The sequence below is a fragment of the Calliphora vicina genome, chromosome 4, assembly GCF_958450345.1.
Source record: "Calliphora vicina chromosome 4, idCalVici1.1, whole genome shotgun sequence".
Taxonomy (NCBI): Eukaryota; Metazoa; Arthropoda; class Insecta; order Diptera; family Calliphoridae; genus Calliphora; species Calliphora vicina.
This window is the reverse complement of record NC_088783.1, coordinates 2,811,573-2,822,386: the sequence shown is the minus strand read 5'-3', so window position 1 is coordinate 2,822,386 and position 10,814 is coordinate 2,811,573. Positions and strand designations below refer to the sequence as shown.

General features: G+C 33.7%; 1 protein-coding gene across 1 annotated transcript; it reads left to right on the top strand.

Moving 5' to 3' along the window:
• The first annotated feature begins 5,121 nt into the window (after nt 1–5,121).
• LOC135956694 (uncharacterized) lies at nt 5,122–10,254 on the top strand. Its single transcript, XM_065507246.1, has 3 exons — nt 5,122–8,784; nt 8,890–9,593; nt 9,696–10,254. The coding sequence occupies exons 1-3, from the start codon at nt 5,122–5,124 to the stop codon at nt 10,252–10,254; spliced, it is 4,926 nt and encodes a 1,641-aa protein (XP_065363318.1).
• The last annotated feature ends 560 nt before the right edge of the window (nt 10,255–10,814 follow it).

Sequence of the window (10,814 nt, the reverse complement as noted above, 5' to 3'; positions counted from 1 at the left end):
GAGAAACAGGAAGTTAAAATAAAAATTATAAATCTGACCAGCAAAATTTACTTTCTCATTCTTATTTGCAAATAATATGAAATGTTAAGTTAATAGTGAGCTGAAATTTAAAATATAAATAGTCCTTGAGAAGATCTACAAAAAACATGCATACATATGCATATTTTTAACTTTTAAATGATCATAACTTAAAATTTCGCAAATACAGATTTTGCTTGCTATGGTCTACCGATATGTGTCACTGATTTTTTTTTTCATTGCAAAACACAATACAAATTCAAGTTATCACCATTTAGTTTTAACGTTTATCCAACATTTTTGAATTTTCTCATATACTGCATTTATATTTGATAAATAATATTTAATGTAAATGTAAAATTTTTCTTCAAACTCACGCTTAAACTAATATCTGCAGTTCAACTCGAATGGTAATTCATTTATCGTAAATGTATTGATTTAATTAAAAAAATCTTCGCATGTTGAGAAATATTGTTCTAGTGAATTCTTTAATTTAGTCATTGCCCTCTTTAGATATCATTTTTACTGAAAACAGTGTTATTTTAGTTATTTTATCTTCACTGATGGGAATGTATGTATGTGAATGTACAACATACATATGTACGTGTGAAATGCAGTAAATGGTTAATCAAAACTTTAAACTTTTTCTTTCTCAGCTTATTTTTCGTTTTGTTTCCCCCCGTTCTCTAGCAGATATTAATAAATTGGTTATATAGAATATAGTCATACACATAGTTAGCTGTTTTTGTTTTTCATAAATTTTGTTGCTGTTGCACTATAAGCTTCATAGTTTATTGTCACTATTTAAAAAAGCTAAAAAGAGAAAAAATAACACACACAGCCACACACAGAAAAATAAAATCTATAATCCAAAAAGTGTAAAATCTATATTGCATGCCTTCCTTACATAAGCAAAAATTGTTTCACATACAAGGATCGTAAATATGCACACACAGACACATACACACACACTCACACATATCCTCTCATACACATTCAGATACATATATCTACATACATACATACGTACGTAAAAAGTTAACAATTTTTCGAAACTATTCAAATAAATCACTGGCTTTTTGCTATGAACAATTTTAATTTTTTTTCTATTCGTTATTGCAGTGTCTAAGTGCATGTATGAATGTACGTTTGTACATATGTGGATGTGGATGTGTGTGTGTGTGTACAAAGATATTCACATTGCTACAGTATTGGTCAAAAAGCAATGCCTTGTGCTATCGAAAATTTAATGAACATTTTATTGAAATATGGAAGACCTAGTTATACGTCACTTAACTAGTTATAAAAATACTTTTTTTTTACATTTTAACGTTTTATAAATGGAGCTGGAGAAGAATAATTGAAACCACTACATAAGTGTTTTTGTAACAGTGATGGATAAAACTAAACAAATTAAATATTTGTATTATTTTATTTGTCATAAATAAGAAACTGACTAGATTAAGAAATATACAACTTACAACAACTTTTGACAAACCGGTTTTTGTATGTATGAAAATAAATTTAAGGAGGCCTTTTTCATAGTGAATACAAATTTAATATAAACCGGTTAACCGGTTTTTTAGAAGATAAAAACCGAAACCGTTTAACCGGTTTTTTTAAAAGACAATAATCAAAAACGGTTTTTTCAAAAACAAACTTTTTCGGTTAAACCGGAAACCGGTTTTTTAAAATTGATTTGGTTTTTTGGACACTCTAATAACGATGTCCGTCTGGCTTGTTGTCAATGTAAACCTTGTGCCCAAAGCACTGGTCGCAATTTTCAAGATATAAATGTCATCCCGAAATTGGATGTTATAGGTTATAAATAAATATATAATAATATATATAATTAGAGTGTCCCTTAGATTAAATTTGGGGTCCAAATGATCTTGAACTTTTAAAATCACGAAAAACACAGTCATTTTGACTCCAAGTGCTCTTAAAGGTTAAATACTAGACTTCATGTTATATTTTTCTTAAGTTTCATCAAAACCGGCCAACAAATATATAACATTTCGCTATCTTTTCATTAGAAATTCCAAATATTGAAAAATTTGACCTTTGACCTTCACGATTTAAGAGTTAACGTTTTCCGATTTTAGGAAAACTTTCAGACTATATTTAAAATTACCTGGATTATAATATTCTGAACAGATTTTACTTAAAATTAATAACAGTAAGGAAATTGGACTCATTCGCCAAAATATGGACACAAAATTAGATTCTCGAAAATCGCAAAATTTATATCGCAGGTACGGAAAAACTATAGGAGGTATTGACATACTTTTTCACATTTTTATTCCCTATTATGTTGTGAATAAATTTAAAAAAAAAATATTTTTTTTTGGTTATACCTGCGAATAGGTTAACTGTACCCTATGAAGATAAAAACTCATATACAAGTAAATATGGATATATTTTAAGTAAGAATAAACTTTTGTTTTAATATTTCTCAAAATATGTTAATTTTGTTCCTACATTTCTTGTTCTAGTTGCCTGAGATACGTTATTGGCCTGGCGATTTTTTAATAACTTTAACATTTTTTAACCAATTTTTGTCTTTTATATCTCATTATAACGATAATTACGTACACATTTCGATTCTTTTAAATTAAATTGCAAAAGTAATTACTTAATAGCAAAATTTTTAAAAAAAAACTGAAAAAAACATTTTTTCCCCTTGTAAATGCACCTCAAAACTAAATCGAAAGTCGGCACGGGTTGCCCTTCTTAGAACAAGCTAAAAATTTGGTGGTATTTTTTTTTGTTTTAAAAAGAGAAGTAACACTCAGGCAATTAATATGCCTATATATAAATGTGTTACTTTCTTTGGAAAGGGGATAGAGTGTAGAAGAAAAGGTGGTGAAAGGAGGAGAAAAGCTTTTAATTGACAACTCTGCAATTGCGCGTTATGTTTGTTATTAGTGCAGGTTGCAGCGCCTCTGGTGGAGAGATAGCGCCTTAGTCAAGCCAACAACCTTTATTTAATTATTTTACTTCGGTGGCGTTTTAGTGTTATACCACCGAAGGAGGGCGTTGTGATAAATATTAGTTATTAGTAAACTAGTAATTATTATAAACTGATGTTGTTGATTGGCAGCGGCTGGGAATCGAACCCAGGCCACAAATACCATATCATGCTTAATGATCAAACGCGCTAACCAATTAAGCCACAGCACCCACTAATTTTAGGTCATTACGAAAGTTTTCAGGGGGTACCGTTTCAATATTTAAAAAAATTTAATTCTAAGGGACACTCTAATATACTTTCATTACGATCGGTCCATAATTAGTCATAGTTCCCATATAAGGTCTACTTCTGATATTTTACAAATCGTGTTAGAGTTATATAAGATCTCACAATATATGAATCAGAGCTGTAAATGAATCATTCTTTTTTGATTTTAATTCATTACGAATTAGCTAAATTTTGAATTAATTCTTTTCACAACAAAAAAGAATTGAATGAAATTTAAATCAATTCAAACTAATTGGGCAGAAATGAATTTCAATTCATAATAATTTGAAATTTAAACTTGACACGGAAGTCCAAGAGGAAAAAGGAATATAAACCGGTTTTTACAAATGGACGGTTTTCGAGTTATTCGACAAACCGGTTTTTTTGTCTCGAATTATTCGACAAAATCGAATATTTTTTAAAATTTATTTTAAGATTTTATGCGATTATTTTTAATAATTGTTAGGTCACCGTATCATATTTACTAATAATCTTTATTGTTATTATTTATAGTTATTATTCATTTGATTCATTTGTTTTATTTTCCATTTTTTATTGTATTAAATTTGTTCATATTTTTGGCTCACTGTTGTCACTGTAATTTGTTAGCATTTTTGTTCATACTAACCACTGTAACTTATTTTGGTAATGACCCGTTAGTTTTTATTATATGTTTCTCACTTCAATTCTTGTAACAAGTATGTTGTTGTTGTTCTTAAAAATGCAATATATTTAGTATTTTGTTTTTGCATACATTCATATACATATAGGTACATACTTATTAGTAATAAGTTGAATTGGTACATTGGAAGTGAGAGACAAATAATAATACATACAACAACAACAGTGTAGCCCTTATTTACATGATCAATTGTTAGGCTTAAGAACTTTAATTTTAAATAAAGAAAACATTGTCATAGTTGAATTCAAGCAAGAATCATCTCCTCTTTTATTTTGTCGGTACCACGGTCGCAATTTCTTTTAGTTTCGGTTTATATCACTGCCCAACAAACCTTTTCAGCAACATATAGACAACAATTCGAAATATACAGAATTGCTCTATATCGTTGCCGGTGAAGAAAAAGCTCTTCATCGTACATTTTGGCGCCCAACGTGGGGCAAGATATTTATCCAAACTTTTGCTAAATTTGTCGTCCTGCCGGTCCGTGGTACATTTCATTTGTTCGTTGAAGTACATCTTAAATCTACAAGTGTACAGGTCGTGCGTGAGTGGATTGTTCGTTGTTAAACAAACAAAAAAGAAAAACAATTTTGTTAAAAAAGAAACTTTGTGGTACAAACTAAAAATAAAAAAAAAACTATTTTATTAAAATAAAAGCTTTTGTGAAAAAAAAAAAAGAGACAGTGTATTTAAAAACATTTTGGAACAAATTGTTGTGGCATAAATTGAACAAACATATAAATTAAAAATATTTTTGTGAGCTCTTTAAAAATAAATTTTTGTTAAAGCATAAACATATTACAGTTGCATTAATTGAGATTTAATCTAACCAAATATAAAATTTGTTGGCTCGGTACATAAAAACAGTTTTTGTGGAAAAATAAATAAAAAACAGTGACTTTAATTTTTGCCGCTTATCATTATATACAAAAATACATAAACAGTGCGTGATTTATTTGGTTCCAGTATATAGTGTAATATTTTCTGTACATCAAAATTTTTGTCGCTCGCAATATTGCGGTACATATATAAAATAAATATATAAGGCTTGTATATAATCATTTTTTGGCGTAAATTATTGGCGTCGATTACAGTGCTAATCACAAATTGTGTCTCCATTTTGTGAATTTTTTTTGGAAATTTTTTGGCTCTCCTAACCCAACTTTTTGAAACTTTCGAGATGACTTTGGAAGAAGTTAAGCAGCAACGGGCTAATACTAAGAAAAGTATAACCCGCATCAAAAACCAAGTTGAAGCCAATGGAAGGGGTGAAGGTAAGACACTTTCGTCAGCCGAGTTGAAGTGCCGTTTGGGGATTTTGGAGTCATATTTCAAGCAGATACTGACGTATCAAACCCAAATTGAGAAATATGATCCTGATGACAATGGTAGGCCCGAAATTGAAGACTTGTACATCGCAGCGAAGATGAATATTCAAGCGCAACTTGGTGAGGATGTCCACAATACAACCATGTCCGACTCTACAATTTGTTTTCCTGTTAACAACAATAAATTGCCTCAGCTCAAATTGCCCACATTTAGTGGTAAGTACAGTGAGTACAAAAATTTTATAACGTCGTTCAACCAAGTTATCGATCGTGAGTTTGGCCTATCGAATATCGAAAAATTTAACCATTTGCTGAACTGCCTCCAAGGCCAAGCATTGGAAACGGTCAAGGCTTTCCAGATTACGAATGAAAATTACCCCAAGGCTCTGGAAAGGCTGAAAACGCGTTACGACAATAGCTCACTGATTTTTATGGAAAATATTACCACTCTATTTGAACTTCCAGCCATGTCCAAATACAATTGCGCACAATTACGAAGTCTCGTTGATAATGTTTCTGCTCTTTATAGCTCCCTTTTGTCTCTAGGCTCAGATAGTGACATTGCTAATTCGATGCTGATCTACATAGTTTTGGAAAAGGTTGATGATGAGACAAAAAGAAAATGGAAAGACTCTTTGGATTTCACTGAACTGCCATCATGGGATGATTGCTCCAAGGTTCTTGAAAGGCATTGCCAATTTTTGGAATCGGTTGACACCAGCCATACAAATGTGGCCCACCGTAAGCCTGACAATCATCAATCTGGTAAGTCCAAATATAAAAGCTCAAAAACTGGCTATTCTTTTTCGGTTTCGAAACGTGTTTGTGTTCTTTGCACAAAAACTGACCACACAATTACTCGTTGCCCTCGCTTCAAAGATATGGATGTCGGTCAACGTTTTGAAAATGTCAAACGACTAGGGCTTTGTCTTAATTGTTTGTCAAAAGGGCATCAAGTTAACAGCTGTTCCTCTACATTCAAGTGCAAATCTTGTTCTCGCTTGCATCACAGTTTGCTTCATCGGTCTCAGTCAGCTTCTAGGCCCTCGTCCCCGACTGCTGAACCATCTACTTCTCGTGCTGCCTTGAATGACTCTCATGCCTCGGTCCATACTCATATGGAAAAATCCTCACCGGAACAGGTGCTTCTTGCTACTGCCATGGTTCTAGTTCGTGACGCTACAGGTCACTATCAATTCGGACGTGCTTTGTTGGATTCTTGCTCTCAATTGAATTTCATTACGGATGAATTTTCTCAAAAATTGCACTTGCCTCGTAGAAAACAAACTACAGAAGTCGCTAGCATTGGTAATACTCATAGTAAAACGAAATATAGGTCGTCAACAAATGTGAAATCTCGAGTTACTGATTTTGAAGTGTCCCTTTCATTTTGTGTCACACCTCATATTTCTTATCAACCTGATGCTGAATTAGACGTCTCAACCTGGAATTTGCCCCCAAATACTCAGCTTGCAGATGAAAACTTTTTCAAATCAAAACGAATTGACTTGCTTATTGGTACAGAAACTTTCTTTGATATTTTGTCAGTTGGTCAAATTAAACTTGGTCCGAATTTGCCAAAATTACATAAAACTCTATTTGGATGGATTGTAGCTGGTCGTTATTTATCAAACCAATCGAACGATACTGGTTCTTCTTGTATGCTCTCGATAGAAGAGGAAGTTGATTTAAAATTACAACGATTGTGGGAAATCGAAGAAATTCCATCTGGCTCAAATACTTTGACTCCAGAACAAGCTGATTGTGAATCGTTTTTCAATAATACTGTCCATCGTGAATCTTCCGGTAGAATTGTTGTTAAATTACCCTTCAAAGAATCCGCTGACACTTTAGGTCTCTCGCGAAATATGGCTCTTAAAAGATTTGCATCTCAAGAGAGACGATTTGCTCGTGACAGCAATCTCAAATCACAATATGTGAGTTTTATGAAGGAGTATGAAGATTGTGGACATATGAGTCTTGTTCGTAGTCCCCGCTTAGATGTGCCTCATTATTTCATCCCTCACCATTGTGTTTTCAAACCTAATAGTACTTCAACAAAATTAAGGGTGGTCTTCGATGCGTCCTGTCCGTCATCATCTCAAAGGTCTCTCAATGACATTCTTATGGTTGGTCCAACGATTCAAGATGAGCTGTACAAAATTTTACTTCGTTTTCGTCTTCATCGTTTCGTTATTACAGCTGATATAGTAAAAATGTATCGGCAAGTGCTTATTGACTCTTCCCATAGAAAATTCCAGTACATTTTGTGGAGAAATTCTGAAGAAGAAGAAATTCGCACTTATCAGTTGAATACAGTTACCTATGGAATGTCTGCTGCTCCCTACCTAGCCATTAAAAGTCTTCACTATCTCGCAGACCAGTACATGGACCAATTCGAACTTGGTGCAAAAACTATAAAGTCATCATTTTATGTTGATGATTTTATCGGTGGTGCAGATTCAATAGAAGAATTGACTAAAATTAAGACAGAGGTGAATGAAATTCTAATTCGTGGTTCGTTTCAATTGGACAAATGGCACTCAAATCATAGAAGTTTTCAAGACGACAAAACTATAAAAGATCTAAATATTGATGAATTAGCTGTGACCAATGCTCTTGGTATTACTTGGGATCAACAAAAAGATGTATTTCTATTTTCGTTTACACCTAAAGTTCAAATTGATGGAAAAATCACCAAAAGAACAATTTTGTCGCTCTCGTCATCACTTTTCGATCCCTTAGGACTCTTAGCTCCGCTTATTATAAAATCCAAAATCATCATGCAAGAATTGTGGATTCTCAAAATTGGCTGGGATGAATCTATCCCTCAAGAACTACATTTGGCTTGGGAATATTTTGTTTCTGATCTCAAAACGTTAAATTCCCTTGAAATCCCTCGTTTTTGTCTCGCTGCTGAATCTCAATCAGTTCAACTTCATGGCTTTTGTGACTCATCAATTCGCGCTTATGGATGCTGTTTCTACTTTCGTGTTAAAACTAATTCAGGAAATGTCTCTGTTCGTCTTTTTACTGCCAAATCTAGAGTTGCCCCGACGAAAAGAAAATCATTGCTAAAACTTGAACTATGTGGCGCACAACTTTTGGCTAAATTATACTCTAAAGTCAAAAATCTTTTCGCAATACCAAATCTTGAAGTATTTCTATGGACAGATTCTCAAATAGTTCTTCACTGGTTAAAGCAACATTCTTCTACGTTATCCGTTTTTGTTGGCAACAGAGTATCGGAAATTCAGGATCTAACTACTGGCTGTATTTGGCGACATGTTCCAACGCATTTTAATCCTGCTGATATCGTGTCTCGTGGTTCAACTGTAGAAGAACTCGCTTCATCTATCTGGTTCAATGGACCAGCATTTCTCACTCTCGGTGCTAGTAAATGGCCTCCTAATAAAATAGATCAACTATCCATAGAAAATCAACAAGATATCGATCGAGAAAAACGCAAAACTGTACTCTCCCTGGAAGCAACATCTAATTACATTCTGGATTCGGTTGAAAATTATAGCTCATATTTAAAAATTATTCGTATTGTTGCGTGGATGCTCCGTTTTTCTCAAAAAACAAAAACTAATATTTTCCATTCTGATTCTTTACAGCCCCAAGAATTAGAAAACGCCTTGCTCAGAATAGTTTTTAATCTACAGCAACATCATTTTCAAGATGATATACAACGAGCTCTGAAGAAAAACGATCCTCAAGGTGCACTAAAGTGTCTCAATCCCTTCATCGATTCATCAAATGGATTCAACTTGCTCAAAGTCGGTGGTCGCTTGGAATTCGCAGCAATTTCTGAAGGTCAAAAGCACCCTATAATCTTGCCCAGCAAAAATCATTTCGTCGACTGTTACGTGCGTCATCTACACATCAGCAACTACCACGCAGGACCCAAGGCTTTAATGTCGTTAATCCGCCAGAGATTTTGGATCATCAATTCAAGAAACCTATGTCGTCGTATCGTTAATTCGTGCCCACAATGCATTCGTTATCGCCCAAGGTTGCTTCAACAAATGATGGGCAATTTGCCCGTAGAACGACTTAACCCTTCAAGGCCCTTCGCCAGATGTGCTGTTGATTTTTGTGGTCCAGTAAACACTTACCTAAGAATTAGAGGGAAGGTACCATACAAGACATATATTGCTGTTTTTGTTTGTCTCGCAACTAAAGCAGTCCATCTAGAAGTTGTATCAGACTTATCAACAGATGCCTTTATTGCTGCTCTTAAAAGGATGATTGGACGAAGAGGTCTACCCACAGATATATTCTGTGACAATGCCACCAATTTTGTTGGTGCAAACTCTAAGTTGGCTCAACTAAAATCGTTCCTTTTTGATCCTAAAAATTCCAATTTTATAATAAATTATTGCTCAAATCAATTTATTAATTTTCGCTTTATTCCCCCTAGGGCACCACATTTTGGCGGATTGTGGGAGGCGGCCGTCAAATCGGCCAAGGGACACCTAACCAGGACCCTCGATAACACAAGGCTCACATATGAGGAACTTGCAACTGCAATGATTGATATAGAAGCAATTCTAAATTCGAGGCCTATTTCGCCCCTATCATCCGATCCCAGTGACTTTGAAGCCCTTACACCAGGCCATTTCCTGATAGGCGCTCCCTTACGCAGTTTGCCAGAACGTGATGTCCCTCCAATTGAAATCAATAAACTTGAGTATTGGGCCCGAATAAGCGCCATAAAACAACATTTTTGGAAGAAGTGGTCCCACGACTACATAAACGAGCTCCAGACCCGCAATAAATGGACTAGCACCAACTCAAATATTTGTACTGGCTCCCTAGTAATCATTAAAGAAGATAATTTACCACCGCAGCGTTGGCTCATGGGTAAAATCATCAATATTGTTCGTGGTAGAGATGATCGAGTTAGAGTTGTCGACATCAAAACAACAAAGGGAATTATACGTCGCCCTATCCACAGACTGGCTTTACTATTTTCTTGAAAGTGTCCTTTCAATGGGGCCGGAATGTTAGGTCACCGTATCATATTTACTAATAATCTTTATTGTTATTATTTATAGTTATTATTCATTTGATTCATTTGTTTTATTTTCCATTTTTTATTGTATTAAATTTGTTCATATTTTTGGCTCACTGTTGTCACTGTAATTTGTTAGCATTTTTGTTCATACTAACCACTGTAACTTATTTTGGTAATGACCCGTTAGTTTTTATTATATGTTTCTCACTTCAATTCTTGTAACAAGTATGTTGTTGTTGTTCTTAAAAATGCAATATATTTAGTATTTTGTTTTTGCATACATTCATATACATATAGGTACATACTTATTAGTAATAAGTTGAATTGGTACATTGGAAGTGAGAGACAAATAATAATACATACAACAACAACAGTGTAGCCCTTATTTACATGATCAATTGTTAGGCTTAAGAACTTTAATTTTAAATAAAGAAAACATTGTCATAGTTGAATTCAAGCAAGAATCATCTCCTCTTTTATTTTGTCGGTACCACGGTCGCAATTTCTTTTAGTTTCGGTTTA

Coding starts and splice junctions, on each gene's coding strand:
- LOC135956694 (XM_065507246.1), top strand. CDS start 5,122: ATGACTTTGGAAGAAGTTAAGCAGCAACGGGCTAATACTAAGAAAAGT. Junction 8,785..8,889: donor CTAATTACATTCTGGATTCG/GTTGAAAATTAT, acceptor GATTCTTTACAG/CCCCAAGAATTAGAAAACGC. Junction 9,594..9,695: donor TTTGTTGGTGCAAACTCTAA/GTTGGCTCAACT, acceptor TATTCCCCCTAG/GGCACCACATTTTGGCGGAT.